Source organism: Ostrea edulis, chromosome 5, assembly GCF_947568905.1.
Source record: "Ostrea edulis chromosome 5, xbOstEdul1.1, whole genome shotgun sequence".
Taxonomy (NCBI): Eukaryota; Metazoa; Mollusca; class Bivalvia; order Ostreida; family Ostreidae; genus Ostrea; species Ostrea edulis.
Window position 1 is genome coordinate 73,689,321 of NC_079168.1, and position 27,524 is coordinate 73,716,844.

The 27,524-nt window shown below is 33.1% G+C and overlaps 1 protein-coding gene across 8 annotated transcripts in view; it reads left to right on the top strand.

Moving 5' to 3' along the window:
• The window catches only part of LOC125651033 (helicase-like transcription factor), a 48,442-nt gene extending 20,918 nt beyond the window's left edge, over positions 1 to 27,524 (top strand). For 2 of the 8 annotated variants that reach the window (XM_056165478.1, XM_056165475.1), the window contains exons 8-22: positions 184 to 235; positions 559 to 615; positions 833 to 907; positions 1,025 to 1,113; positions 1,327 to 1,470; positions 4,447 to 4,579; positions 5,751 to 5,886; positions 5,979 to 6,158; positions 6,459 to 6,559; positions 6,638 to 6,822; positions 7,412 to 7,540; positions 7,755 to 7,867; positions 7,991 to 8,171; positions 25,608 to 25,688; positions 25,811 to 27,524. In XM_056165478.1, coding sequence (XP_056021453.1) covers positions 184 to 235; positions 559 to 615; positions 833 to 907; positions 1,025 to 1,113; positions 1,327 to 1,470; positions 4,447 to 4,579; positions 5,751 to 5,886; positions 5,979 to 6,158; positions 6,459 to 6,559; positions 6,638 to 6,822; positions 7,412 to 7,540; positions 7,755 to 7,867; positions 7,991 to 8,171; positions 25,608 to 25,688; positions 25,811 to 25,951 — 1,797 coding nt within the window. In that variant the 3' untranslated portion in view covers positions 25,952 to 27,524. Of the gene's footprint in view, positions 1 to 183; positions 236 to 558; positions 616 to 832; positions 908 to 1,024; positions 1,114 to 1,326; positions 1,471 to 3,381; positions 3,497 to 4,446; positions 4,580 to 5,750; positions 5,887 to 5,978; positions 6,159 to 6,458; positions 6,560 to 6,637; positions 6,823 to 7,058; positions 7,121 to 7,411; positions 7,541 to 7,754; positions 7,868 to 7,990; positions 8,172 to 25,607; positions 25,689 to 25,810 lie in introns of those variants that run through there. The other 6 variants (XM_056165476.1, XM_056165477.1, XM_056165480.1 and 3 more) reach the window with 6 other exon arrangements.

Below are 27,524 nucleotides of genomic sequence, written 5' to 3' on the forward strand. Positions count from 1 at the left end.
TTAAAAAAAACCAAACAAACATCATTTTTGTTAAAATACATTACGCGCTTTATGAAGTATACTTGCGGAAAATATTGCAGTTCACACCCTCATGTATTTTCTAGTAATTTCTTTCTGTCGGAATTCTCAGTCAATGAAACAGATGTACTATGTTTATGCTAATATTATGTCCTGTTAATTCAGAATGATGATTCCGATCAAGACGTCATTTTTGTGGGTGAAGAAAAGTGTGAAGGTAGTATTGAAAAGAAATCATTTACATAAAATAATAATGATAATAAAATGCATTCTATCCAATGGACCCCTGGCACCATTGGTGAAAATTATGCGGGAGTATCCGAGGATATTTACCCCAACTAAGATGGTGCATACTTTCAAATAAATGATGAAATTATAAAAAAAAAAGAAAAACAAAAAAAAAACAAAAAACCATACCCCCTTTTCCGAAAAAAGGAAAGAGAAAAACAACAAAACAAAAGAAAGAAAGAAACAAACACCTATGTACTCTATAAAGTTTTGTTATAATCCCAGCAGCTTACTATAATTCTGTTCTTTCAGTGATAGAGATAGACTGTGACGAATCGGATGAGGAACTACCAAATTCTCCATCATCAGGTCAGTAGTAATTAAAGTCATCCAGGGAAAATTGCATTTTCATGGCGTCTTGTCCATAGTATTAAAATCCCATCCCACTTCTAAAACGTATTATAGACATATTAATAGTAACATATTCATTTTAGAATTCAAAGTGAAAAGTAATATTGAAAGAACATATTTGAATACTCTACGCTTGAACTATATCGATATACATTATTTATACGTTATCATTAAGTGATAGACATCGAATCCGATGAGGAGGACGAGAACGAAGACAATGATGATATAGAAACATCAATAAGCAATGACGGTAAATCAAATTTATTGTCAAAGATTCATTACATTGAAATGGCTAAAACACGTACCTTATTTAAAACTTTTCGTACATACAACACCAAAGAGGAACCGATTTATGGTCTTGTTGCAGTTTCAGATTTCCAGAAACTATGCAATTCAGACGAAAGACGCTTCCCTACTTTGATTGTAGCACCATTGTCTATCTTGAATGTTTGGCAGGTAATATATCTACAGAGCTACATGAAATGTCTTCCCAATTAAAACGATAGGATTATTAAACCTTGCCCAATTTAAAGTCAGTGATTTAAGGTTTATGAAGTATTTAGTCAGCCCGTTCTGACAAAGTGCTTATTAAGGGCGAAAGATCCTATTTTCGTTTATTTAAGCATAATAATTGTAAATCTAGTTTATTTTTGTCCAATATCTGGCTAGACACAACTTCACGAACACGTACACGAGCGTTTTCGTCGGAAGATTCTGTTGTTCCACAGAGATAACAAAGAACGGTACAACTGTTCTCTAACCGAACAAGATATCGTCATCACAACATACGAAACACTGCTTAGAGACTTTCAGGTACGTACATAGATTGCAATTTTGTAGTAAATTACTTCGTACAAAATTTATTGCATTACAATCACTTTTCAATTATTATGCATTGAATTGTAATTACACTGTACATCACTTGGATTAATGCATTAGTAGACCTTTTTTAAAACTTTTAGTTCAGTATTGTATGGTCTTGTAATCGATTAATTGTATGTTGTTTAACGCCGCTATCGAAGTCTTTCACTCAAGTGGATACGTCACCATTGCCGGTGAAGGGCTACAAAATTTAGGCATATGCTCGGCGCTTATGGCCATTGAGCAGGGATGGATCTTTATATAGTGCCACACTCACTGTGACACGGGACCTCGGTCTTTGCGGTCTCATCCGAAAGACCGTCCCAAACAGTCGCCTCTTTCGACAAGCAAAGGGTGCTGATGACTTATTCTAATCTGGATCCCCACGTGATTTTAATTGAGAATAACGAGTTATTTTCTATACTGATAATTTATTTAGTTATTTTTTTTTTATACTGATGACCAATTTAAACATTTCATCAATGGAATTATATAGATATTGCTTAACTAATTACAAACGTACAAGTACAACTTCTAGTAAACACTTTTACACATATGTACAATATATATTTGTATAATTTAAAAAAAAAATATACAAAGAAATGTCATGGCATTACGGGGTTTTTATAATTAGCTCACCTGAGCTATAAACTGAAGTGAGCTTTTCTGATCCCCTTTTGTCCGTCTGCCAGTCAGCATTACACAGATTTGACTTCTTGTCCGAAACTACTAGGTGAATTTCAACCAAACTTGCCAGAAAGCATCAGAAAGAAAATTATTCAAATGACGGGTCATACCTAAAGTTAAGTCATGACCTCGTGAGGCTAGGTTGGGGTCATAACATTTGGTCAGAATGTTTTTGGGAAACAAAATATCTTAAAAATCTTATGAAAAATAGTAGGACCAAGGTGACTTAGGTGAGCTTTGTGACTAATGGACTTTTTTGATAAAAATATACAAAGAAATGCTTAGTATTTTCATTGAAAATATTTCATTACACATTACATTTAATTGTGAACCAGTAATGCTTTACAAAGCAGTAGAACAACATTTACATTACGCGAAGCCTGATAAGTTTCAGGTATTTATATAAGGTGCAGGGTATTTCCATGCTCAGGACAAGAAACAGACTTTTGCCAACCATTTAAAATCTACCGAATATTGATGTTTACTTTTCCGTTCTCAATAATGTTAAAAATTGCTGTAAACTCCCTTTGCAATTAAATGTGTAGGCTTTTAAAGTAACTCCACCCTCCTGTGATGTCATCAGATTTTGCAAAATCAATGATTTATTTAGATTTATGTATGATACGAACATAAATTTTGTTGGAGTCTTTTCCTATAGTTATTGTAAAAAATCTTGTTAAAAATAAAATATTTCAAAAGTCTAAGTTATAGATGAATAATCAATGATACGTTTCAAAATATTGAATCCGAGGGCAATCACTCAGTTTCTATTGATTTCTTTATCAAGTCTATTATGCGACGATTTTCTGTATTTTTTAAAGACATTTTGTATATTTTTGTGAAGATACAGTTTCATGAAATTGTTATGAATGCTATTATATCGCCATAACCAGTTTGTATGGAATTTTGATAACACTGTTTAAGGAAAATTGCAATTTTCTGACGGTGATATAGGATTCTGTTTATGTACGTCTCACATCTTAAAAAGTGTGATGACCTATGTATTTTATTTGATAATTTGTTAGTTTTAACTTTAATGAATGGAAATAAATACACATTTTAAACTTGTATCAGATAAAACTGCGAGTATGGAGTTACCTTAATTCTAAGAATGTATCATATATATAAAAATTTACATATTAAACATGGTTTAATTAACTCCGATTTGTTACCTAGCAAGTGAAGATAACGAACAGTGATCAATCTCATAAATCCTCTAAAGAATACAAAATTAGGAGGAGGGCAAACACAGACCCCCCAGACATGCCACCTACACATACATATACCAGAGGTGAGATAACATGCATAGGAAGAGTAAGCACCTCTTGTTGACCGGTTTCACCTACCGTCAATTATATGTATCGTGATCCGTAGTCAAAATCAGTGTGCAAAGAACGGCACAACAGTTTGTATGAGACACGTCAGACAGCATTCAACCCAATGACAGGCTGGTTTTGCAAATTAGATCATGATAACGACCATAGAATTTGCAAAATTCTGACTTGTTGATGATGGAGAAGATGAGGTCATCTCGCTTGTCATTAAGTTCAATTGTTAGTTTGCAGTTAACATATATCTTTAATCAAATATCTAAAGATGTAACAGATTTGAAAGACTGTTGTGTCTTTAATTTCGAGTTTACGAGAATATATTGATATATTGAAAATGTTCATTGTTGCTATAGATAAAACGTCGTCGACATATCTAAACGTCGAGTGGTAGGCCACAGCCAGATATTGTTTCTTCTTATGTAAAACGTTTGCATAAATTCTGTATCATAAGAAAATAAAACCAGATCAGCTAATAAAGGAACACAATTCGTGCCCTTGGGAATTCTAACAGACTTTTCTCAAAAACAAACTTGAAGAATATGAAGGTTGAGTCTGTTTGAATAACCTATACATAATTGTCAAACAGTGATACTGTTGCAAACGTTGAGGTTTTGGTGTCAAAATTTCAGATCTGAAGTACGGTTATATACATCGTAACGAAATAAAGAATAATAGAAAGTAACGCTTGATTTCATGTGCATGCTGTGTTCTTAATTTTAAATAGATATGTCAATCATTGGCTGTAAATAAGATTAGGATTTGACACAAAATTTGGGCAAGAATAGTGTCTTAATGTCATTACTCTTTTTAAAAAAAAAAACCCACCAAAACAAGCAATCAAAAACAAAATAATAACAAAAGAATGCAAGACAAACAAACAAATACACAAATCTGTTACAATTTTTTGAAGGGAGTACAAATGTTACAAAGGGTGCATTGGTTCAGAATAGTTTTGGATGAAGGTCATAAGATTAAAAATCCCTCAGCTAAACGCTCAAAGGCCATCTGTAACCTTCAAACAGAGAGAAAATGGATCCTATCAGGTAATATGTAACCTTCAGACAGAGAGAAAATGGATCATTTCAGGTAATCTGTAACCTTCAGACAGAGAGAAAATGGATCATATCAGGTAATATGTAACCTTCAGACAGAGAGAAAATGGATCATTTCAGGTAATCTGTAACCTTCAGACAGAGTGAAAATGGATCATTTCAGATAATTTGTAACCTTCAGAGAGAAAATGGATCATATCAGGTAATCTGTAACCTTCAGACAGAGAGAAAATGGATCATATCAGGTAATCTGTAACCTTCAGAGAGAAAATGGATCATTTCAGGTAATCTGAAGAATATAATTACGCAACAAACTACAATACATTCATAGAGTCTGTATACATTATAATTATACCCCCTGCAAACGAAGTATGGGGGTATATTGGAATCATCATGTCCATCTGTCTGTAGACATGATTTTGTTCGGGCATGTTCTAAGAAACTAGCACACGGATTTTTTCTGAAAATTTATACTCATTACTCACGACATGAAGATGTGCACCTGGTGTTTTTATATTGATTTACATTTTTCTTCAAGTTACGGACCTTTTTCTACTTATGGATTTATTAAATTAAAAAGAGTATATCTTAAAAATTCTTGAAGAGATTTGATTTAAACATTGTAAGTACCTTATTATTAGACTGACGTTACACAATTCTTATTTTAAATTGAAATATTTTAAGTATTAGAAAGTTCTGCTAATTTCTATATGGATTAAGAATATTGTTATTTGAGAATATTCAAAAACATGCAATGCAAGGTTTGAATCAAATCTTTTATATACATTTTGATTAAAGTAAAATAACATTAATGTACTTACATTTTGATTTATAGTAAACATGTGAATATTTCCATTTTTTATATGTCCATTTTCTGTTGGCGTGGGGGGAGGGGTGTCACACTCTAGCAATTTTTAAACCATGTACCAAATTAAGAGAAGTGATAATAAACGAATAAATTCTCTGAAAATCCTATTTATTGTAATATAGTGTCTATATTGAGCATCACCGGGAATATTTTAATATTTGATTGATTCATTGATTTTTTAAGCACCATTTTCAATTAAAAATAATAATGATATACTAGATGACCATTGGATTAGACAACTTCTAGTTTGATCTGAGGAAGTCTGTTTTTATCCATTATGTATTGATATCTTAGGAACTCCTATTCAGAATAAAATCGGTGATTTGTGGTCATTGATAAAGTTTCTCGACATTGACACATTCAAAGATTATCATTGGTGGCAACGAGCGATTGAAATCCCTTTGAAATATGGCGATGCTAGTGCGAAAAGGTACCGTGCTTCTCCTTATTTGAATACTCCTCCGTACTTTGTTTATATTTCTATGATGGAGAGTATGGTTTTCATAATTTTTATATTTGTAGACGGATATACAAGTTGATGAGTTCCATTGCTCTAAGAAGAACAAAGGAAACAAAACTAAATGGGAAAAAATTGATTGAGTTACCGGAAAAAGAAGTTCAGATTGAATACGTAGAATTCTCTGAGAAAGAAGGAGAAATTTATAACAAACTGTTTCAGGGTTATGCAAATTCTATTAGGAAGTGAGAGTTAGAGTTTATTACAAATAATTTTCTGTTGATAATTGATTGTATGATTCATTCTATATTTTTGTCATCTGCTAAGTACAGCGAAACTTGAGGATTACTTTGTCCTTCGTCCGTTTATCCTATGTTTCACAGCCTGGAAATTCGTAACTGCATATGATTTTGACACATTAGGATGTGCATTCCAAATGTGAAGGTCATTTTTATATACCATGATTTACAGTCAATACAGGAGTATGTACTTTATAATGCTTTTGTTGGTTTTGACGTTCAATTTCATATTCTGTTTCATTATAGTAGAATAGAGGAAGAAGGAATGATTGGATGTGGTGTGGAAGTGTGTTGTGCCCTCCTGCGTCTCCGACAGTATTGTTGTCATCCATCTCTTGTCGACAAAAGTAATATTTGGAAAAAATAGCTGAAATAGTTGCTTTTTTGCCCAGACATTTGTCTTTGTAAACATTCATTATCTTTAGATATCAACAATATTTTGATTGCTGCCGAGACAAGAAATCGTCATACGTACATACAACGTCTGGCTTGTTTTCTTCGATCGTCGTCAAATGTGTGCAGTATATGTCTTCATATCCCTTGTTGTGCAGTCATCTTTCCATGTGAACACGTGTTTTGTGAAAACTGCATTGTTCCAGTTATGTCTCACGTAAGTGACCTATTTATTTTTTTACACCCTATATCACGAGTTACAGGTGTTTGGATTGGATACTTATCGTGGTGTGTAGTTGTTCTTGACTTAATTGACTATGGAGGTTGTTTTCGGTCAGTTTATTAGAAATCTGACTGTGTTGTTGCTTCAGACATTGCGCATGACCTTTGTCGTCCTTTTCCTAGATGTAGTAAGATGAACAAGTGAAGATAACGAACAATGATCAATTTCAGAAATCCTATAAAGATCTCAAAATTATGAGAAGGGCGAACATAGACCCCTGGACATTCCAGAGGTGGTATCAGACACCTTTTCATTATTATCAAACGTATTTCAATCATCAAGTATGGTGAATAACTGTAAATGACACAATTACAAATTCAGAGTTGAATAAGGTGGAATGATTTAAGAAATAAATGTCTTGTTAGGTAGATGGGATAAACAATTTAAAGAATTAACGTGTTGAATATTGTATAAATTGTGCACACTCCATCCAATTAAATTGCCATAAAATATCACAGGTAAACAATCTGTATTGTGATGTCACATAGCATGATTTGAACGATAAATTCTTTTTATGGAAAAGGATGATATGGGAACGTGTCCGAACTGCCGCAGAGAAATACGACTTAAATCCTTTCACAAAATGACACAAGGGGAGATGGCTCTGCGAATGGCCAAGCCTGAACTAGATGAATGGAAAGCAAGCCCTAAGGTACAGAAGTGACACACAACACAAACATGTAAATTACTTTTTAGAGAATGTCAATTTCAAATTGACAAAAGAATGCTTCTCTTTACACCCGGAGCACATTATGAATGGATTTATCATTCATGCAATGTCCTTAGCTTCTGCATATAAATAATAGTATAAATTTTTTCTACTGAGATTTAATTTTATTTAAGTTTCTGATTTTTTCATGTATTAGACTGTAGCGTTGATAAATGATTTGAGGAGGTTACGAGATGAAGATCCCAGCATAAAGAGCTTGGTAGTGTCTGAGTTCACCAAGCTACTGGATCTAATTGAACTGCCTTTCAGGTCAGTAACAGGTGGCGATGTCAAGGATATGAAATATGCTATTCTAACGCAAAACTGAGCTGATATTTATATCGATAACATATTTTCTTTGTGTGAATCATAAACAAGTAAATTATGTTCCAGGAAACTTAATTTTAAGTTTGTTCGTTTTGATGGCACAATGAGTCAGAACGCAAGAAGGAAATGCATTGAAGATTTTTCAAGTCAAGAGGAAAACTCCCCAACAGTAATGTTGCTGTCTCTAAAGGCGGGAGGAGAAGGCATCAGTCTAGTAGCAGCATCAAAGATATTCCTTCTAACCCCGGTAATAAACGGATAGTTATCAATTTGGTATAGTTTACTATTTGTTGCAGTATCCAACAGTGCGACATTTAACTCTGGACACGACAAAAGTCCGGAGTTTCGCCAACCCTTTTATTAAGGATACAAATAAACCCTTTACAAAAAAAGATGGGATTTTATGTTCACAAGACATGCACCAACATTTACACTTGTAACTATTGTAGTTTTTAAGATATTTCACCTGAAATCAAAAAATTCCATGGGATTTTGGAGGGATTTTTAATCCCACTTGGGGGATTTTCACTCCCACCAAAAATCCTGTGGGAGAAAAAATATAATTTCTCCCATAGGATTTTAACTCCCATATTTAAACTTATTATGGGATACAATGTCCCATAGGAGGAAATGTCCCATAATGAACATGAAATGGCAGTAAATATCCTATTTGAGCATGAATGGGAATAGATATCCCAAATAAAGCACAGGATGGGATTTTTATTCCATGAATATAACAATAAAACAGAAAATTGTATCTTAAAAAGTGTTGTTTGTCATGATTCTTAAAATATACTTAAAAGCCAAGGCATGACATTAATTTTTAAATATATATAGTAATTATAAACTCTTATGTGTCGGCTTATGTGTTTGTGAATAAATGTCTAAAAAACATGAGAGATAATAAAGGATATTAGAGCTCTGCATTACTAAACTTTTCCCCATGCAATTTTAATTGTATACATATAACCTTGCACAAAAATCTCCATATAAAATTGGACGGGACTATATTATTGCAACAAGCAGACAAGAACACTATGAAATACTTATTCACACACGGGCACTGTAAGTTAATGTAAATATATAGTATGTGCATGTATAAATATATATACATGCACATACTACATGTATCTATTTACATCAACTTCCATTGCCCGTGCATTCACATGCAGTTGCTCACATTCACTATTCACAACCCTTCATATGTCGTCAGGTGTTAAAATATGTTCACAGGAACCGGTAATTTGTCAGTGTATTAATAATAGTGTGGGTATACCATGTACCGTACCATCCCCTAATCAGCTGCTATTGGGGGGGAGGGGGGGGGCTACAAGGGCTGATACTTCACTCAACACTTCGTTTCAAAATAGTTCTTAAAATTATCGTCACCCACCATCCTTGTGGTTTTATAAAGGGTAGCAGTATTATTACTACATATTAAATTACCAGTTCCTGTGATATGTTGTTGAATTACGGAATAGGCCTAACTTACAACTTGTTTACATATTCTAAAATGAGTGTTAAGTGCTTACGGTGAAAGATGAACTCTGCTAGGTGATGCTAAGTTGTTTAGTGAACCGAATCAGACATCTCAAATAAGATTCTCGATTATTTAACAACACAAGAATCGTTTTACAAAATGCATGCTTCGGTCCATCTTTCCCTCCCTTCTACAATCGTATTCATTCTCAAGTCAAAGTACTTTCTCCGATTGCTACCATTACCTTAAGCGTCGAAAAGACTTTGACAGGCGTGTCAGAATAAACGGTTAACAGACGTCTCGACTCTAGGGAAGTTCGGCTCTAAGTGTTCTAAACATCTCGAGCGATTTTATAGTGATAAACTTCTATGATTTTCGACATTTGTGTATCAATGTTTTATGAATATTGTAGACTTTTTTACTTATAAAGCAAAGCAATGTTATCGCAAATTTTTAGGTCTACTTACAAATGTATTAACCCCGAGATCCGCCACTAATTAGTTACACAAGTTGTGTGGTTACAACAGTCTTCACTTATCATTTTAATTTCATTGGATGATAAAATAGATGACGTTAATATTTTGAATACCTTGTATACGCAAAAGAATTTAACTATACGATGTTTATTTTTCAAATTATAACTTCAGTGGCGAATGGGCGGATCCCCCGTCCCATTCCCATCCCCCACGCATAATACTAAATTATTTCCCCAGCCACTTAATGACCAGATATACACGACTATTGAATGTAAAGCACTTTTCAGTCATTGTGTACTCCCAATTAATTAACAATCTACCCTCGTAAATCATAATCGTTACGCTTCGTTGGACATGAAACCTTAAATCAATCCATTGACACTACTTAGTCAACGATTTTGTATTGTGATACATTTCTATGATTTCGGACATTTATATATCAGGATTATCTGATTTATTTATCAGTGTTCAAAAAGCAAAGTACATGTACCGTTACAACGATTTTATACCTACTTCTTATAATACCCCCCTGGATCCGCCACTAGCTAAATTAATTCTGGTGATGCCTATCACAGCGGTACGTACATGTACTCACCTATCATTCTAACTTATTGAAAGTTAAAATAAATGTAGATATAATGTAAACATTTTGAATACTATATATATATATATCATATGATGAAGGCATGCCTTCATCATATGATGTTATGATGTTTATTAACTTTAGTGGTGGATAACCGAGAACGACACCCCACCCCTACTTCGCACAATTCAATTTCTAATATTGACAAGCGGCCCATTTTGACCAGATAGACATTACCCTTGAACGTAAAACACTGGTCAGTCATTGTGTATTTCTAATAAACAAACTTCATCATTGAATACAGACCGTTATGTTGCCACTGACACTACTTAGTCGTGAGTTGATTTTGTACGTGATAAATTCCTATGATCTTTACTCGTATGTTTCATTGCTTATTTGGAGTTTTTATTTGTTTGGTTTTTTTCCCCCTTCTTCTTCTTCTTCAAGAGCAAAGTATTGATATTGCAGTTTAACCCCCTGGAACCGCCAGTTATTAGGTAGACGTATTGTGTTGATCTACTAATTAGGTAAATGAAGTCAATGGATATCTGCGGTAATATTTAGCGTTATTCACTTAATATTAGCTTCCTAACTATATTGAAAGTTGAAATAAACAACGTTAACATTTCGAATACTTTAAATATCTAGGATACATAATCATACGAGGATTATTTTTTAATATTTTGAAATTAGAAAAACAACTTTAGAGGCGGAGGAGCGGAAGCCATCCCTCTTCCTGCAGGATTTATGGTCCAAAATTGACAAAAGGCTCGTTTTGACCAGATAGAAATGGCACTTTCAAACGGAAAATATTGGCCAGTCATTGTGTACTTCCAATTAAAAAAACTACTCCCATTGTAACTCTACTTAGTCCCTGGTATTCTACAATGTACAATTTGAATATTTCATATCTGTATGGTATAAACAGTCACACGATGTTTAGTTCGGAAATAAAAAAAAAAATGTAGTGGGGACACTGGTCAGTCATTGTGTATTCCCAATTAACAAACTACCCTTTTAAATCCTACTCGTTACGGTTCGTCAGACATGACAACATATCCGAACTAGTCTTGTATGTATGGATGTACTTGTTTATTGTAATTAAGGTCTGCTTCGCAATGAAAACCTGTTATCATTGACAATTAATTGTTATTCCACTTAGTCATCGATTTTTTATGTGATACATTTCTATGATCACGGACATTTATGTATATATCAGGGTTGTCTTGTCAGGGTTTATTTATCATTATTCCAAAAGCAAAGTACTGTTATCACGATTTTATGCCTACTTCTTACCCCTCTGGATCCGCCACTAGCTAGATAATTTTGGTGATGCCTATAACAACGGTACTCATCTATCATTGTAACATTATTGGAAGTTAAAATACAAGTAGATATAATGTTAACATTTTGAATACTTTACATATATACATGTTAAGGAATTCATCATATGATGTTTATTAACTTTAGTGGTGGATGACTGAGAGCGAACATCCCCCTCTCCCTCGCACAATTCAATTTCTAGAATTGACAAGTGGCCCATTTTTACCCTTGAACGTAAAGCACTGGTCAGTCATTGTGTAATTCCAATTAACGAACTTCACCATTGAGTCCTAACCGTTACGCTTCGTCAGACACTAACCCACTAATACTACCTAGATACTGATTTTGTACGTGATAAATTTCTGTGATCTTTACTAGTATGTTTCATTGTTTATTTGGAGTTTCTATTTGTTTGGGTTTTCTATTTTCTTCTTCTTCAAAAGTAAAGTATTCATATTGCAATTTAACCCCCTGGATCCGCCACTTTTTTAAGTAAATGTATAAATATAATTGTGTTGATCTATAATAATTAGGTAAATGAAGTCAATGGATATCTGCGATAATATTCAGCGTTATTCACTTAGCTTCCTAACTATATTGGAAGTTGAAATAGACAACGTTAACATTTTGAATAATTTAAATATTTAGAATAGATAATCGTGTTTATTTTTGAATATTTTGAAATTTTAAAAAAAAAAACTTTAGCGGCGGAGGAGCAGAAGCCACCCCTCCTCCTGCAGGATTTATTGTCCAAAATTGACAAAAGGCTCGTTTTGACCAGATAGAAATGGCACTTGAACGGAAAATACTGATCAATCACTCTACTTAGTCCCTGATATTCTATACAATGTACAATTTCAATACTATATGTACAGGAAATAATCACACGGATATAAAAAAAAAATAGAGTGGCCCAACTGGTCAGTCATTGTGTATTCTCAATTAACAAACTATCCTTTTAAATCCTAGTCGTTACGCTTCGTCAGACACGACAACATAACAGATTGACCCTAACCGAACAAGTCTTGTAATTAAGGTCTTCTGCTCCCAAATGGAAACCTGAATAAGATATCATTAAGGTCTTCCGTTTCCAACGGAAGATTCCGTTGTTCTTGACACTACTTAAATAATAATAATAAAATTTAAAAAAATAGTGGTCCCACTAGTCAGTCATTTTGTATTCCCAATTAACAAACTACCCTATTAAATTCTACACGTTACGCTTCGTCAGATACGAGATCATAAGTCATTGACCCTAACCTATCTAGTCTAGTATATATGGGTTTTTTTATTACTGTAATTCAGGTCCTCCGTTTCCAACTGAAGACCTCATTGTTATCTCTGTTATCATTATGGTCTTCCGCTTCCAAAGAAAGATTTCGTTGTTATTTTTGACACTACCTAGAGACATAATCTCGAACATTTATGTATTGATGATTTGTTGTTTGTTGTAATTTTTGGTGGAAGCTTTACTGGAGTTGAAATAGTTACGGTTGATATTGGAAATAGATTTTACAATGAAGAACTAATACTGTCTTCATTACTAGGAAAACTTTAGTAGCGGACTGATCAAAGCACCCACCCTTTCCCCAACCCCTCGACCAGCCATCACGTATAGTTCATTTTCCAAAATATATAGATGCAACACTTGATCGTAAAATAGTGATCAATCAATGCATATTCCTAATCAACAAAATACCTTTAAAAGTGCGACATTTAACTCTGGACACGATAAAAGTGCGGAGTTTTTTGTCTATGACAACCACATATTTTCTTCAATAAAAACACTGAAATTTCACTCTGTCATTAAATGTACGTATACGACGCGATCTAATCAAGCCGGCATAGAGGCGCCCCATGCGAAAATTACCCTTATCAAATGTTACATACTTCGGATTTTTATTGAGCTTAATCCTAAATAATGCACATCTAGATAATTTTCCAAAAATATATGAAACTTTTTACTTGTATCAAAATTCTTTCTGTTTTATATCTTCTAAATTTTACCATAGAGTTAACTAACAGTCTCACTTGCGGAATTAAGGGGTGTGGAGATCGCACCCCCCCCCCCCCCCCATCATTTCAAAGATAAGAATTTAATGTGCTTGAAATTGCTCTGCTTCAATATTTTCTCCCGTAAGGGAGGGGGACAACCCCTCCCGAACCACCCTAACCGTGATTTGGTTAGTCCTCAATTGCAAAGCCCCTGTAGTCCAATATCCAGTATCCAGTTAATGTAGGGCTTTTACATGTAATATGTATATCAGATATGTTTTATCCCGTGGGGATCCGGTGTTGTATCATAGACCCCCCCCCCGGAAAAACGGGCCCGGAATTGCGCCCCAGCATATAATTTCCCCCTATGTACAAAGTCAGTAAAGAGTCTCCCCTTTGGCGGAAAAATCACCCTGGTATATATAGAACCCCCCCCCCCCCCCCTGTTTCCGGATTTCATTTGTTATAATAGTTTAAGGAATTAGATATGCGCTCATTAATATTACGATATTCATAAAACAAACGAATATTTGTTGTTGTTGACATGATGAAGTTGGATTTACACGCTGAAAACTTTGAAATGCATATTGTAAATACAATATGCTTACCAAAAGACTTTAACGATGGTCAATATAAGTAGGATTTTTCGTAAAAAATCGACTATAAGATGTATAATTAAAATATTTGAAAAGTAAAATAGATGAACTTTATAAATAAAAGTTATTAAATTTTCTCGTTTATTTAAATTAAAAAAAATCATTTAAGTTCTTCCCAACTTTACTAATTCAAATGTTAGATACTAGTAAATAACGATAAAGACTTTTAAGATGTCTGAATGAATTTTGATATACCATTACACGATTTGAGCAATTTCCTTTTTATAAAAAATCATAAGATGATGATTGTTCACGATACACACACACAAAAATAATCAGAAGAATTACTGGGTCTAAATAAGCAAGAGAATTCTAGTAATAGAAATGGAAACAGATACATAGCTAAAATGTAAGAATGGGGGTGTACTGTCATTTAGGGGGAATTTCTATATTGGGACGGTTTTTCCAAGGGGGGTTGGGTTGGACCCGGGTTAATTCTTCGTAAGGGGAAATTCTATTCCAGGCCCATCTTTCCGGGGGGAATGTCTATCCCGGGCCCGTTTTTCCGGAGGGAAAGTCTATGCGGGGGAGAATCTTATGCTTTACAAATGGAAATCTTCAATTCAAAATACCCAGTCTAAGCTTCGATGATTCTGGCTGTATGAACTTCGTAATATTAGGGGTGGGTCCAGGAAATGCGGTTACAGGGAGGGGGCGCCACTTTATGAGGCAGGGGGTCTGGGGGCCGCCTTGAGGCCCACAGTGGATCCAGAGCAAAGCGCTGGTGGAGTTCAGCGGGGCGAAGCCCCTGGAAGCTCCGGGATTTTACAGGGCTTGAAATATGTCTTCTATTTAGTCATTTGTGAAATTAATAAAATGACTCAAATTTTATGGGTTTTAGAACAAAATTAAGTTCTCCCAATAAAGTAATGCAAGAAATCAAAAGATTTTGTCATTTATTTCTCCGGGAGTGGAAGAAATTATTGCTTCTTTTATCGTTTAGTACATTTTTCTAAACAAGATACAGCGATTTACCTTAAATTTGAAAATTTTAGGGGGGGGGGTTGCACTGAATATAGGTGTATGGAAATGTATAGATCTATGTACGTGCATTTTAATAACCAATTGGGACTTCACTTCAGAGTAACACAAACTGGGACTAAAGCATGCAATTCCTAACACTAAAAACTGGTCTGAATCCCCCCCCCCCCCCCCCACTCGCTTATATACCCTACAAAATTTACCTGCAATATTACATAGTATTTACTAATGTCAATTATTATAAGTTCTTTTCATTAAAAACATGGAATTTACAAATGGATGAAAAATACAAATTTCACTACATAGACTTAGGTGTACAAGTGGTTTTCGTCAAGTTTCCGCACTCATTTTTCATCTTGATAGCTTTCTCCCTGCAAAAACTTGGTGTGTCCTGCTGAAACTTGATATATCTACGTTGTTTTCAAGTAGTTTCCGCAACGACAATTTGCTGAAAGCTGATCAAGTTTGCGCAAATTTCGGTTTGCAGAAACTGTTCTGTTTTAGTATGCACATTGCTATACTGATAGTCTACCGCAAAGTTTTGATAAGTTTCCGCAATATTTTAGTTCTGTATCAGTTTGTACAATATGGTGTATACCAATTTTCAGCTTTGTGGAAACTTACTGAGACTTTATCATCGCCATGTAATTATAATAGGATGTTTGTGTTGCAATCAATATATAGAATTTTTAAAAAGATAACTGAAAACACTCGGACTAAATGCAAAGACAGCCTGTTACATGTATATTATAATTTACGGAATGTGTTTTTCCCCTTTCGTTGTTAGTCTCACCCCCTCCCTTTGGAGGGATGGTGGTGGTGGTGGTGTCCATTTGTACTAATGAAGTATCACCTATAAGGTGTCAGTATATTCTGGTAGATTATTGCAATATACATCAGTGGCGGATTTAGAGGGGGCGTAGGCGGAGAAATAAATGACAAAATCTTTTAATTTTTTTAATTACTTTATTGGGAGAACTTAATATTTTCCCCCCAAAAAACCTTAAAATTTGGGTCATTTTATTAATTTCACCTTATTAAATTGATAGAAAATACATGTAGTACAAATGACTAAATAGGAGAAATATTTCAAGCCCCATAAAATTTGTAAAACCCAGGAGTTTCCGGGGGCTTCGCCCCCTGGGCCCCAACCAGGGCTTCGCCATGGACCCACTGCCTCATAAAGTGGCGCCCCGTAACCACAATTCCTGGATCCGCCCCTGTACATGTAGATATGAGGAGATACTGTCTGTATAAGTTGATAGCTCATCAAACGCACCTCCTGCGATGTGAAAGTGAAAATAGCTGCAATCCTCGCCGGCGGAATTATGGTAAGGTTCAATTTCAGCAACTATTTGCGATAATGTGCTCCACGAAGATTTCCTTAAAGATTACAATTATTCTAAATGAACCCTGTGCTTCCTAATCCCCGTAATGTAGTTCTTGTTCATCAGTGGCGGATCGAGAGGGTTGTAGTCACTCCACTTTACTTCCATAGTTTTAAACAAAACTGGTCATTTTACCAGTTTGCGATATTCACCCATCTTTGGGGCCGGGGCGGAATAGGCACAAACTTGGGTCGCAATCCGCTCATCCTTTAAACAATTCCTGGATGCGCCCTTGCCCACATGCACCTTAAATATGGATATTACTACCCCCCCTCAACTTTTTTTCATATTTTTTTTTATGGGAATAATTTCTCTGAAGTGTATGAATTCGTAGTCTATTTCATCCCTCTTCGATTCATGTAATCGTTTCACGTTGTTTTTTTTTGTAAGCTTTAGAGATTGTCCTTCTACCGGTATAGAGATTGGCCTTCTACCGGTATAATAAAATTCATTTTATTATATACCAGTAGAAGGCCAATCTCTAAATACATGTATCCATACTTCCGGTGCCTGTGCCCTTGCCCGTGGAGAACAATACGTAAAGTGCACTTGTAAATATATTACCATTTTGTCTGTAATGATATTTCAGGGCCGTAAATTAACCTTCAATTTGGAGGAGGCAGGAAAGTAGGCGGGGGTCTGGGTGCCGCTGAGCACATTTTGTGCACACTGAACACGTTTCGTGCAAAATCCTTGATTCTAGGGCCTTCTAAGATGTTACTTGACTAACTCATTCTAAAAGAAAGATTTGGAATGCTTTTTAAGGGAGGTATCATGTTCTTAGTTATTGGAAACAACATAAATTCTAATGAACTTTAAATTTTAATTTTTTTTGGCTCAAAAGTTGGAGGAGGCAGCTGCCTCCTCCGCCTCCATGTAATTTACGGCCCTGTATTTACGGGTGTATTCAATACCACCTCCTAATAAAAACACGGGGGTGGGGTGGTATCGTATAGACTCTCATTATTATCATTACAAACAAAATTACCGGTTCCTGTGATTAGACAAATATTGATTTATATTCACAAAATAAAATTTAAATCAAAATCGGAACCAGGAAAGCTTAATTGATTCCCAACTACATGGAAATGGACATAAGATTTTAATAGTGATATTGTTTAGCTACAGTTCATAATGCATAAGATATAATTGCAAAAGTCTATCTGTTAGTTGGATAATATCTTGTATACAATATAAGAATTTCATAAGTTAACATCAGGGACCTATATACTAACTAGTATATAGGTCCCTGTTAACATCAACACTGTTCCAAGTATCTGATTTAAATCATTACTTCTTTTTACTGGCTAACAATTTATATTTCTATTAATTTGTCTTGAAAATGAAAAATCCATCGTACCACTGGACTTGTTTATAAAATGAAATTGATCCAACTTTGCCCCAAAATCACAGATTAAACAGTGGCGGATCTAGACCTCACTGTGTGTGTGTGGAGGGGGGGGGGGGCTTTTTTGGTCAAGCAAAGGAGATATGGTTTTGGTATTAAATGTTAATGAAAATTGAAACATCCATACTTCTTCATTATACTAGCCCGAATATTTAGAAATAATTGTCAAAGTGCACAAATGATCTTACAAAGATTTGGCCTAAAAGCAAAATATGCTTGACCTGGACCATTTAAATTGGCTATAAAAGTGTTTCAGGTGTTTTCCCCCAAAAAGTCACTAAAATGATTTTAAAAGATTTGAGATGACCTTATAGAAATTAACAAATTTTGCACTAATCAAAATTTATAATCCATAGTTTTGAAATGTTTGAGTGGAGTATGAATGGTTGGTATGAGTGATTATATATCAATTGTACATCTTACCTTTAAAAGTATATATTATGATGCACTTAATTTCTATTTGTACAAATAAATTAAAAAAAAATTAAGCCTAAAAAAAATAATTTAAAAAAATTATTATAATCCGAGGATTAATGTGCATTAAATTATACTTTGTTGTACAATATGAAAAAGGTACAAATTAAACAAATATTAGAAAGAGATTACATATCTTAATGGTAGTATAAGTTAACCACATTCACTAACTGCAAAATTGTAGCTCTCTGAGAAAATATTGGGACAGATCTGTACCAATTAATATTTTCTCAGAGAGCTACAGTTCTGCAGCTATTGCATTCACATGATTATGAATTTCACAATATTTCATATGAATTTAAACGTAAAAATTAAAATGTATCCTTTGTCTTTGTATTGGGTGATGTATATTGCAACATAATTTTCAATGTTCATGCTGAGAATTGCTTTGCCATTATTTTCCAAATATCACCATATAAGCCTACAATATTACATATTATGTATCAAATGAATTATTTATAATATTGACTGAAATAGCATGATATGTTGATCATGATATGAAATGCTTATAAAAGTATTAGATGGCAAATTACAACCTCACAAAGTCATTCACCCAGTAATTGTAGATAAGGAACAATGAGAAACAAAGTCAGGGGCTTGCTGAGCTGTAAAGAACATCCCATGTGTATTATACACAAAGGGATTAGTTGGGGTAAAATTCACCAGACAAAACCTGGGTACAGATATAAAAAAAAAAATGGACAAAATGACCATGCAAGGACAAAGTCAATATTAGAAGTTTATTAAAGCATAATAACAAAATGTCACAGGACATAATACTGATTTTTATATAAATTCAGGGGGGAAATCTGTTCCTTTTGTAAAGTTTACAAAAATGCATGTGTAAAATATATGTTATATTTTTATGAGATTGTTTTTCAATTTTATACTATAGATTTTGATAATTATTATTAAATGCTTATTCCTTTTATCATATCTATTGCAAAATATGAATTAAAATAAGATTTTCTTTTACTGATATAGAATACTAATAGGCTTTGTAATCATTGGGTTTACAAATTGCTACACAAGATCTGACATTTTTCACATAGCTTCTGCGTGCATGCATGTCATTTGATTCCATATCAACATATCAATTAATAAGCAAGATTCAAAATGTGAAATTACTTTGAAAAAAAAAAAACACAACAAAAAACTTGATGACTGATAATCTATAATATGCATGATAGTTCAAATTTTCTTATGAATATATATGTATATCAAATGATATGTCAGAACAATCAATTTGCTATTATTGTACGTACATGTATATGCTTTCATAATTTTGCTGTTGTGTGATAATGAAATATTGTCAAATTAAAAAAAAATGTGAAATTACAATTTATTGTCCTTAGGTTTGTAATCAAGAATGAAGGAGTAAATGATAACCTAGTGGTGGATCCAGAGGGGGTGCTGGTTCAGGAAATTTTGCTAAAATAAAAATAACACATTTTGAGGGTGGACCCCCCTCCCTTGTTAACCAAAATTAATGGTAAAATTCCCCTCTCTCAAAAATTCCTGGATCCATCCCTGTAAGCATTAGACAATCATTAATTTGTCATTCCATTATTCATAATTTCTTCATTGGACACATGGAGGCCAACTCTCACATGTGTGTATATAGACATAATTCCAATTATTTTGAAAATAAAGAGGTCAAAGTACCAATTGAATTCAATATAAAATATATAAAGAATATCTTATCATGGATATAAAGATTAAAACATTTCAATCATGTTAATTAATAGATTTTTAGGTCAATTGATTCTCTCATGTGACCTATTGCTAGTGGTCAGCTTCTGTTGTGACAGTAAACAAAACATCAAGCTTGAAAATATCATGATTCCTAGGGTAGAAATTCTGACTCCAGGAGGAACCAAACTTGATATATAGTGTTTATGTGTAAAACATTTAAATTTAGATAACATCTTCCTTAATGCTATTGATACTTTTAGGTAAAGAAGGAACAGGTAATTGTAAATTTCATGACCTCTATCAGTGATAATAATAATAAAATTTATATACATGCAGCCTTATATAAAACAGTTTATTACTCTAAGGTGCTTTACACAATCTGATTAAAATAAGATCTTTGATCCGCTCCGTTATTGTTATGTCGTTTCAATAAGATCTTTGATCCGCTCCGTTATTGTTATGGAGAGGATCAAAGATCTTATTTATAACAATAACGGAGCGGATCAAAGATCTTATTTTAATCAGATTGTGCTTTACAAGGGCAAGAAGAGGAATGCAACAATAAAATAGAATTAAATGACATTATGACAACTTATACATGTATCTGTAAATTAAATTATCAAAATAAAACACTAATGGCTAAAAGTTGGTTGGTTTTTTGGGTGGTTTTTTTTTGGTATTTGATAATTAAAAACACAGTTTATATATACATGTTAGAATCTAAAGGTTTTGATACTAGCTTTAAAATAGATGGAACCAAAAATGGTCATAGTAATTACATGTCTTTATGATTTAAAAGAATCCTTCTTTAATTTTGTTGACACTAGAATATTATAAATGATGGATGCATTGTCAAGAAAAACAGAAAGATGTACAAAAATTGTGACACTTGCAACTCCAGGGTTCTGATTCAAGGTCAGATCCAAATAGTGTTAAAAGTGTATATCAAGTTTATAATTGTAAAATGTTTCATCAGTATAGACGCTTTTGGGGGAATGAATTACACCTTATACATGTATTATACTTCTACTGAATATTAGAATTTAGCATATAAATGCATGCCTAGAGCAAGAAAAGTTACTGTATTATATAGATTTCATTCATATTGAGGTTAGTAATACTTTTAACTAAATAACTCAGGTATTTAGTTAAGGTCAGTGTCTTGTTGATATTTTTGATGTGTGTATGCATGTACGTGTATGTGTGCGTGTGTGTGTGAAATACAAAAAAATCCATAAAGATTTGTTTCAGAGTTTTGAGTAGTGATCAGTTTTAGCAATCATCAACAGCTAGGGTATGAATCTGAACACTCATCTTTGTTAATTTCTAAAAAGACTTAAATTGCATTTCAAAAGTAGTCAAGTGTTATGTGAAGGAGATTTGAGGAACATATGTTCCTGCTAAATGTGTGTGATCATACATTTGGGGTGTCAATGGATGGAAAATCATCTGAAGATCGAAGTTTTGAAGAAATTGAAATACTTTATTGAATATTAATCAATCTTATTTTCATTCTAAAATCATGTACTCAAAGGAATTTTCTTTCAATTACATATGTAAGTGCATTAAATTGAATTATTTTTCTATTTCTTACTTACATTTAAAACAGTTATGTTTGTCATTTTGTTTCTCAAAGTAGAAAATATTTTCATGTAGATTTTTCTTCCAAGATTATTATTCCTTAGATTTCAATTTAGAACATTCAAGTAAAAGAAAATAAGACTCTAAAAAAGGAGGTCTCCATGTGAATTGAGAGAAAGAAACAGAAATTATAAATTCTGTGGTGACATTAAATTTCATTTCATAATTTTGCCAGCTATAATAAGGTATGATATGAGATTCAGGGTGGTACATTTATGTGCATACATGTACCTTGTATCTCCAATTGAAAATTGATTGCTTTAAATCAATTTCAACATTATGAATATCCTACAAAAGTAAAACATAATGATTTTAAAGTTTAAAAAACACATTGTTTCACTCCTGAAACCTTGACCTCACATGGATATATATTGGTATTTAGTGTTGGTAGGTTTTGGTTCTTTTTGGGTGGATTTTGGATAATTAATGTAGTGAATTTCAGTTAGTTGTAGCACAGTAACATGGAGTGAGCTTGCTTGCTTCCTGATATCTAGTCAATCACTTTTTAAGACATACATATTTTTCAAACTTGCATTGCACATATTTGTTTACATTTTTGGTAGGAGTGTTTTATATGCTCACTATATATGTCATCTTCATATATAGATGTGTAATTGTTTGCAAAAAGAGGAGACATCTAAATTCCTAATAAAAATGATAATTACATTTAAATCATAATTGTGCACTTCATGTACTTTTTACATGCAAAATCATTTCATATAATTATATGGTTTTTGTATTTTCTGTCCATATCTGTAAGTCTGTCTGTCACAAAGTCTTAAATTGTGCATTAAAATGCTTCTCCTCCTGTATGGATTATCTGATAAACTTGAAACTTTGTACAATGCATCATTGCCATTTGCAGATGTGCACATTGTTGGGAGAGGATTTATTGTTATCCTAAAAGTTATAGTGGTTCGATCCAAGAGGGATGCGGGTGTAAAATAGCTTGTGACCATTTCTCCTAGTTGCAAACATATTGCAGAGTCTTGAATTTTTATTTTTTTTTTATTTTTTTTTATACAATACTTCATTATCATTTAATGATGTCTAGATTTCTCTGACCCAGGAATCTAATATTTTCCTAAAATCTACAGTGGATCAAAAACAAGTATTTTAAGTGTTGTTTTTTTTTTTACCCTTTATTGAATAATCTTTGTAAAATTGCATGTGCAAAAGTAAAGATGCTTTGAAAATTCAATTACAAAATTAAACATTTCACTGGTTTGTTAAGGTACTCACTACACTAAAGCTTTATGACACTATGTTACAAGATGGCGATTTAAATGTTTTGGGAAAGTATTTGTATTGATCGATTTATTCGTCTATAACACCATAGCTAAGTGGTTAATTAATAAAGCATTGGGCAAGAGAGAGAGAGAGAGAGAGAGAGAGAGAGAGAGAGAGAGAGAGAGAGAGAGAGAGAGAGAGAGCATTGGGCTGGTGAACTACAGATCTTGAGCTCAAATCCACCAGTCTTTTGTTCATGTGTTGAAATAATATTTTTGAAAATCATGTTTTTATCCAAATTTGCATTTTTTGCTGTTTTTGGCATACACACTTATTGTATATCATCAGATCTTTTTTAAAATATTAAATCTATTTGTACTGATTTGAGAAACTATTTCCCGGTGTAGTGAGCCACCTTAAATGTAAACATAAAAAGACTCCAGTCTTTGTTTACATAACACAGAATGAAGGCTAAAATATTGTTTTTATTCCTGCATCCAGAAGGTTAAAATTTTGGCTGTGAACACAGATTCAGTTATACTTTTCATGTTTAACATTTAAAAAAATGAAAACAAAATAAAAAACAAAAAAAACAAAAAAAACGTAAACGTCCTGTTTGAGAATTTTTCACTTGTATGGAGACGTCACCATTGCCAGTGAAGGGCTGCAACATTTAGGTCTATGCTCGGTGCTTATGCCCCTTTGAGCAGGGGTGGATTAATATTGTGTCACACATTTAGGTAATGTCATATAACTGTAAACAATGTCTCTAGAGGATTTGGGTGTTGCTCAACCGGAAATGTAATAAATGAATGCATAAGATTGGATCATACTTCTTTTTGGACTAGAACATCCAGGACTGAACTTTCTTAGGGTCGAGATGTCTGTTAACCGTTTATTCGTATTTACCTGTCAAAGTCTTTTTGACGCTTCAGGTATAGGAGAAAGTACTTTGACTTCAGAATGAATGTGATTGTCAGAGGGAGAATGATGGACCGAAGCATGCATTTTGTAAAATGATTCTTGTGTTGTTAAATCTTCGAGAATCTTGTTGGAGATGTCTGATTCGGTTCACGAAACAACTTAGCATCATCTAGCAGTAGCAGATTTCCCCGTAAGCACTTAATTAACACTAATTTTAATATATTGTAAACAAATTGTAACTGTAAGCCAGGCTATTCCAAAATTCCACAACATATCAGAGGAACCGGTAATTTAGCCTGTACATAATGATAAGAGTAGGGGTATATACCACACACCCCTAATAAAAGCACTGGGATTACTGAATCAGAATGACAATTGGGGTGGGGACGATAAAAGCAGAATTTTCGAATTATTTTGAAGCGAAGTTTTGAGTAAGAAATGGTGCCTTTCCTTTTGGGTTATTTTTTTCATTGGGGATGGTACCATAAGGCCTACTATTATTATTACAGACAAAAATACCGGTTGCTGTGAATATTCACACCTGACGACCTGTAAAGGGTTGTAAATAGAGAATGTGAACAGCTGCATGTAAATAAGTTAGTGTTCTAACTGCATAATTTAATACCGTTCAATTTTATTCTAATATTTTTGTGATAGGGTTATATGTATACAATTGAAATTGCATGGGAAAGAGTTTAGTAATGCAGAGCTCTAATATAATTTAATTTCTCATGTTGTTTAGACATTTATCCATTAACACATGTATAGGGCTACATAATTTAGGAATGTAATTACTAGATATAAAGTTAATGTCATTCCTTAGCTTGCAAGTAAATTCTTAAGAATCATGACAAACAACACTCTTTAAGATACAATTTTCTGCTTTATTACTATATTCATGGGATAAAAGTCCCCATCCTGTGTTTTATTTGGGATATTTATTCCCATTCATGCTCAAATAGGATATTCACTGCCATTTCATGTTCATTATGGGACATTTCCTCCTATGGGACATTGTATCCCATTTTGAATTTAAATATGGGAGTTAAAATCCTATGGGAGAAATTATATATTTTTTCTCCCATGGGATTTTTGGTAGGAGTGAAAATCCCCCAAGTGGGATTAAAAATCCCTCCAAAATCCCATGGGATTTTTTGATTTCAGGTGAAATATCTTAAAAACTACAATAGTTACAAGTGTAAATGTTGGTGCATGTCTTGTGGACATAAAATCCCATCTTTTTTTGTAAAGGGTTTATTTGTATCCTTAATAAAAGGGTTGGCGAAACTCCGGACTTTTGTCGTGTCCAGAGTTAAATGTCGCACTGTTATCCGATTTTTTTTACGAATACCATACTGATTGGTAACCTTCTCATTCTTCAAAGGTCAGTGTTTCAAATCTGATTTCTCTGTCATTCTTTTTTTAACAGCACTGGAATCCAGCTACTGAAGAGCAGTGTTTTGATAGATGTCACAGACCTGGACAGACGAAAAACGTCTCTATTACAAAAGTAAGCAGGTTCACTTGCTACCGACAGAAATGAATTCACGTTTAAACTTTCTTTGATATGAATTTGAAACCGTTACTTTGCAACAAAGGCGTATTTGATAATTTGTTTTCATTCATTTGTAGTACATTGTTAAAGATTCCATAGAGGATAAAATCATGGCCATTCAAGAGGAAAAAAGAAAATTAGCTGACTTAGCATTCAATTTTGAGAAAAAATCTTCGGGACTTAACATGAATGAGATCAAGATACTGTTTGACTTGTAAGAGTTTTCGCAAACTCGCTTTTTACATATGAAACAATCAAGTGAAAATGATGCGCTCAAGTTTATTGTCATAAATGAACGCCATTTTGAAAGGTCATTAGGATATGTAAAAGAACAGTTAATTCACAGTAAGCAATTTGCAATCTGTATTTTCAGTTGACACTGATAAAATGGCATTCAGCATTTCTCAATTGGATATTAGCAACTGACACTTAGAATTAGTATTTGAAATTAAGCATAAAACATTTGACAGTCAGGATATGGCAAGTATCAATAATGAGATGAGAAGATTTTATCCTAATTGCTGATTAGCAACAAAAAAACATTGTGCATTTATAGATTTTAAACAAGCATTTGTTACGGTATGGGTTGGCCTTGGAACAATCTCCTTAAAAGTAGGTAAATGCCTTATATATATATATATATATATATATATATATATATATATATATATATATATATATATATATTGGAACTGTATATTTTCCTGCTTTTTATTAAATTATTTAGACTGTGTGATATCAACTCTTTCTATTTGGATTATATATATATATATATATATATATATATATATATATATATATATATATACACCATATGTACAAGGGTATTGCATCCAAAGTCTGTACTAATGGTGTGTCATCCAGACATTTTAGGTAGCATAATTGGTGTACATATATGTATGTCAAGGAGAATACATATCTCTCCATTTCTATTTTCATTATATATCAATGATTTCGTACTGAAGAAGTCTTATCTTTGTATATGAAAATATTTACATTTATCTTGTTTGATACAAACGACACTGTCATTTAGCAGATTTTGTAAAGGTTTTGCAACATGCATTGAATGAATTTAGTGAAACAAGTTGTGAAATATTGTATTCCACTAATAATTTGTTATTAAGAAAACGTGTATGTTTATTTTGAAGATTTTAAAATATGTTGTCTATTCTATTCATTTACTTCCGATATGACCCTTATGTTAATATATCTACATTATATGTAAATAGTTTTTTTTTGTACTTCATGTATCATTTCATGGTTTTGAGAGAGTAAACTGAACTGGGAATGAACATTCAGCGATCAAGATCTATCAACTAAAATGTCGGTTGATAATTCCTTGATAAAAGAAATACATTATGAACCAAAGTGACTCTTTCCTAAAAATGTTGTCAACATTTTCATCAATATTTTCCGCGAGTTCAGATATGTTTGTAGAGACTGATTGTACCTCTGTTGAATATTTGTTTCAGTTACATTTTCACCTTCATTTGAATTTATTTCTGTTTGATGTGTAATTTGATGACATGTTTATCTTTGTACCATTTGCTCGATCTGTGATTTTATGGCGTGTTTGGATGTGCATTGTATTCCGACTTTACCTTTTATGGTAAGACTGCCAGTTTCTCTGATCAATTGAGTAAATTACAATACCTGGACAATAAATAGTTAAGATTTTGACAGGTAGAAAGTACTCTTGTACGCTAAGCTGAGCTTCGTATTAATCATGCATTTATCATAACAGATATTGTATGTCAAAATAATTAAAGTAGAGGCAAGTTTTAAAAGAAA